At 38.1% G+C, this 5,712-nt stretch overlaps 1 protein-coding gene across 1 annotated transcript in view; it reads left to right on the plus strand.

Moving 5' to 3' along the window:
• The first annotated feature begins 4,984 nt into the window (after positions 1–4,984).
• The window catches only part of LOC101982903 (vomeronasal type-2 receptor 26-like), a 10,518-nt gene continuing 9,790 nt past the window's right edge, over positions 4,985–5,712 (plus strand). Inside the window, 1 exon segment of the mRNA XM_013352901.1 lies at positions 4,985–5,023. Coding sequence (XP_013208355.1) covers positions 4,985–5,023 — 39 coding nt within the window.

Raw genomic sequence — 5,712 nt, forward strand, 5'->3', positions numbered from 1 at the left:
ATTATAGATTTACTTATTTATTTCTTATTGGTTTAAATTTAATATGTCATATACATCTAGAAATTCATCATTTTATGTTTTCAATTTAGTGGAGTACAGGTTTGGAAGTGTGTCCTCAAAGTTTCCTGAATTTCTCTAGTGTTTGTCATAATGTTCACCTTTTTATTCCCTAAATTTCTTCATTTGAGTTTCCTTTCTCCTTCTTTTGGTTAATTTGGCTAAGAATTTGTAATCTTATTTTTCTTTTCAATGAGCCATTTTTCTTTTATTAGTTCTTTGTGTTGTTTGTTATTGTTTCTTATTTTTCATTAATTTTGATTATTTTTCCCAATCTATTATCTTGTGTCCTTGTTTTTTAAGGACTTAATGATTATCCTTAATTTATTCATTGACTTCCCACAAATATTTTTATGTAGACATTTAGTATTATAAACTTTCATAATTATGTCTTCATTGTGTCTCAAAGAGTTTTGACATATTTTCATTTTTATTCAAGCCAAGGAATTTAAAAATATTTATTTATTTTATTTTATGTATATGGACATTTTGACTGCATGCTTTTCTCTGTACTGTCTGTGTGTTCAATGTCCACAGAAGTCAAAAAGTGTGTCAAAGCCAATGAAACTAGATAATTCTGAGTCACCATGTGGGTGCCAGGAACCAAACCCAGGTCCTCTGCAAGAACAGCAAGTGCTCTTAACTGCTGAGTCGTTGCTCCAACTCCAATTTCAGGAATTTTTTAATTCCCTCCTGATTTATTCAGTGACCCATCCATTATTCAAAAGTAAGTCATTTACTACCCTTGAGTTTGTATATTATCTTCAGATACTATTGCAGTTGTCACCTAGCTTTATTACATTGTGGTCAAATACATGGCAGGATGCACTTTTAATTTTCCTACATTTATTGAGGCTTGTTTTATTTTCTAGCATGTGATCACTTTTGGAGAATGTTCAGTGGGCTGTTGAGAAATTTTCTGGCATTTGGGTGGGATCTTCTGTAGATATCTGCTAGGTTTATGATATAATTTAATTTCTGTGATTCCTTGTTTAGTTTTGTCTAGTTGGCTTATCTATTATTGAGAGTAGGTATCTTAGTTAGGGTTCCTATTGCTGTGAAGAGACAATATGACCACAGCTCTTATAAAGAAAAACACTTAATTGGGGTGGCTTACTTACAGTTTGAAGGTTAAGTTCATTATCATTATGTCGGGGAGGATGGTGGCTGGGAGTATGGTAGCATACAGGCAGACATGGTGCTGGCTACATCTTGATCAGAAGGCAACAGGAGGTAGACTGAGTACCACACTGAATGAAGCTTGAGCAAAAGAGACCTTAAAACCAACATCCGCAATGACACACTTCCTTCAACAAGGCCACACCTGCTTCAACTAGGCAACACCTCCTAACAGTGCCACTCCCTTTGGGGGGCTTTATTTTTCAAACCACCACAGTAGGGTAATGAAGTCATCACTATCATTGTGTTGGGATTAATCTGTGACTATGTATCAATTAGCAAATTAGGTGCACTTATGTTGGATGGAGATGATTTTAAAATTCTAATAGTTTCTTCATGGATTGTTTCTTTAACAAGTATAAGGAGTCCCTCTTTATCTCTTCTGAGTAAAGAGGTTTAAAGTCTGTTTTGTCAGTTATTAGATTAATCATGTCTGCTTGATTCTTAGTTCCATTTTCTCATAAAATAATTTTTCACCATTTTACTCTAAGGTAGTGTCTATCTTTGGTAGCAAGACATGTTTTGGGAATGAAAGAGATGAATACTGTTTTCTAATCCAATCTGTTAGTCTGTGTCTTTTTCTAGGGCAATTGAGACCATTAAGATTCAGAGATATTCATGAAGGATGTGTATAAATTCTTGTCATTTGTTGATTTTGTATTTTTTAGACTTCTTTTTATTAACTTTCCTAATATTGTTTATTTATTCCTGGCGGCCAGTTGTGTGTGTTTGTCATTCTCTTCAGTTTGAAGAATTAGATCTAGAATCCTCTATAGAGATGGTTAGGGATCAGAAATTCTTATCTATTTTTATCATAGAAATTTTTATTTCTCCAACTGTAGGGCATAGTTTCACTATGCATATGCTAAGAGTTGGCAGTTGTGGTCTTTCAGAACTTGGAATGCACTTTTTCCAAACTCTTCTACTTTACATGTTTCTATTCAATAATCAGTCATTTGTTATTCTGATGGGCCCATCTTTGTAAGTGATTTTGTTTATCATAATTGTTTCAGAATAAATGCATGCACCGAAAATTTGGCTACCAAGGCACTAAAACCAATAAGAAATAGTTGTGAATTCTTGAGCACATCTAGGCTTTTGGATACAATTGTTTTTGTTACTCTTTACACACAGAGGAGATTCATACAAGGTTATCAATTGTTGTGAAAATGCCAGTTTCAGAACATTCACTGACAGCAATAGGCTACTTCACAATTTCTTTTTCATCTTGTCTACTAAGTTCGTGTGTATGCATGTGTTTCATTCTTTTCTGAGCAAAAGATGTCAAACGTGTAAGAAATTTCCATAACACTTACAAACAACATGGTGTACAGTTTTCCCACACCCTGATAAAACTCTGTATGCGTCAGAACCTCTGACTACTTTAACAATATATTTCTAGCCAAAATGTGATATGAACTTTCCGCAGTTGGATTTCTGAGGACTTTGGGTATCAAGATATGCTTCTGACCAGCATCTGATCCAGTCAGCAGAACCCTCCTTCAGAGACCTGAAGTCCCTAGACCTGAAGGTGACTGGCAGAAGCTGAGCATGAAGTGTGATTTCAAGTTCTAAGCATCAGAGCCTGCGTATACACTGCTGCAGGCTCTTCCCTCTTATGGGCTTTGATGAAATGGATTTTCAATAAGAATGGATTCCTTTAATCCCAGCACTCGGGAGGCAGAGGCAGGCAGATCTCTGTGAGTTCAAGGTCAGCCTGGTCTACAAGAGCTAGTTCCAGGACAGGCTCCAAAACCACAGAGAAACCCTGTCTAGAAAAAAACCAAAAAAAAAAAAAAAAAAGAATGGATTCAATAAGATTTGAAGAAAACAAATTATGTATCCCGTACACATCTGATTTTGTTATTGTAAATATGTAGTTGGTTGTTTTGTTGACATCAGAATATTTTATGAACTAGACTGAGTGGTACACACCTGTGACATTGACTAATTGGAAGGCTGAGACAGGAGGGTCACAAATTCTAGGACAACCTGGGCAAGTTAGTAATTGACCTTATCCTGTGAAGTAATCAGAAATAATTTTGTCTAATGAAAAGGCTTTGGCTTGGTTTTTCAGAGATACACTAAAATAACACTGTTAAATGACAGAGTCCAGCACTGCTGCCTGACTGGGTCCTCGATGTCCTCCTTTGGATGATACTTCATGACTTCCATAGTAATAGTTCCACTGGTTGGCATAATGGTTCCACTGCCCTTACTTTGGGATCTTTAAAACCCTCAGCTCACTGAGGATATACATTCCACAGGGGTCTCAGCAGAATTCACACTTATTCTTAATTGTATGTTTTTCTTCTGAGAATCAGGATTCCCAGGTGCTAAGTGAGATGTTCGTGACCCCCTCGGAGACTTACAATGACTCTGCAAAAGGGACATGGTTGAGGGCTAAGCAGGTGCAATGCAGATTATCCAAATAAACGCTTCCTTCCTTGAGTTGCTTTTGGCCATGGTGCCTTATCACAGCAAGAGATCTGTAACTAATATACAGTCCTGTCAGTCACATTTGCCCCCCTAGACCGTTCTACCTCTATGTCTTCTGTGTGTGTGTGTGTGTGTGTGTGTGTGTGTGTGTGTGTGTGCAATTCTATGCATCTATAAAAACCCTAAAATCCACAAATGAGAGAAAAATCTACATACATGACTTTCTGAGTATGACTTTGCTTAATATAATTTTACAATTGCACCAATTTTCCTATAAATGGCATAACTTCCTTTGTATTTATAGTTGGAAAAAATTCCATGTGTGAGCCAGGCATGGTGGCACATGCCTTTGATCCCCACACTCAGTAGTCAGAGGCAGACAGATCTCTGTGAGTTTGAGGCCAGCCTGGTCTACAGAGTAAGTTTCAGGATAGCCAGGGCTACACAGAGAAATCCTGTCTCAAAAAATCCAAAACATCAACAACAAAATTCTGTTTTGTATATGCCAAATTTTCATTCACCACTCATTAATTGATTAAACACTATATTAATTACTTTCCTGTTGCTGTCATAAAACACCATGACTAAGTAAACTTATAGGAGAAAGGGTTTAGTTTTAGGCTCACAGTTCCGGGGAACAAGAAGAAGGCATGGCAGCAAGCATCACACATAGTGACAGGGGAGACATGGTGGCATGGGGTTCAGAGACCCATATTTCAAAGCAGAGAGACTAAATTCTGAAATATCTGTATACACTCTCAAAGCCCACCCCTCCTCCAGCAAGGAAGGCTGCACCTCTGAAACCTCCTGAAACAGTGCCCGTCACCTGGGGGACAAGTGTTAAAGTGCCTGAACCTATGGGGGACATTTCTTACTCAAACCACTGCATACACTCAAGCTGAGTCCATAAAATCACTGTTGTTTTGATAAACCCTAATGTGAAGCAACCCTGAGACACTGACTTCGAAGCCCTTCGGGTAAATGCCAACAAGTAATACAGCTGCATCATATGGTAAATTCACTTTTGCTTTTTGTTTTTTGTTTGTTTGTTTTTGAGGAACCTCCTTGTTGGTTTCCATAGTGACTGGACTAATTTACACTCTTACTGGTACTGTATAAGTGTTTTCTTTATATTATGGTCAGTATTTTTTGTTATATGGGTTTCCGTTTAGTCAAACACCATGACTAAAAGACATATGGAACAAAGAGCTTATTTTGGCTAAGCTTCCAGAGGGAGAGTCCTAAATGGTGGGGAGGCATAGCAGCAGGTAGCTGGAGTAAGAAGCAGAAAGGTCATTTCTTCAACCACATGCAGAAGTCAGAGATTGCCAACTGCAAGTGGGGTGAGGTGACATCTTAAAGCCCGCCCCAGTGACAGGTTTCCTTAGCAATGCTCTGTGGCCTAAAAATTCCATAGCTTCCCTAAACAACACTATAAACAGGGACAAAGTATTCAAATACCTGAACCCATCAGGAGGACATTGCTCATTCAAACCACTATATATAGTTTTACACACAGGTGTGTGTGTGTGTGTGTGTGTGTGTGTGTGTGTGTGTATCTCTAAGAATTTTGAGGATTTTGTACAGTGTGGTTTTTTTTATCATATTTATTCCCCATTTCCCCCAACTTCCTATACGCACCAAAATTTGCACTTAAAACCCATTAAGAGCAATTTGTGTTGCCCAAACAATTTTGGATATGTTGCCCTCTGCTGGAGAATAGTCAACTCTCCACAGACCACTCTCAGAGAAACCTGACTTCTCCCTTCCAGCAGCTGAAAACTGTCAATAACATCTCAGTTAGGGGTGACGCTTAGTGCCCAGCTCCTTTGGCCTGTCTTGGGCTTGCCCAATCATGTGTGCGCTATCTAAACTGCTATGAATTGACATGCGCAGATCGTGTGTGTGCACTATCTAAACTGCTATGAACTCACATGTACAGATCACATGCGCAGATCATGTGTGCTATCTAAACTGCTATGAACTCACATGTACAGATCATGTGTGTGCTATCTAAACTGCTATGAACTCACATGT

This window comes from Microtus ochrogaster, unplaced genomic scaffold (genome assembly GCF_000317375.1).
Source record: "Microtus ochrogaster isolate Prairie Vole_2 unplaced genomic scaffold, MicOch1.0 UNK1, whole genome shotgun sequence".
Classification (NCBI taxonomy): Eukaryota; Metazoa; Chordata; class Mammalia; order Rodentia; family Cricetidae; genus Microtus; species Microtus ochrogaster.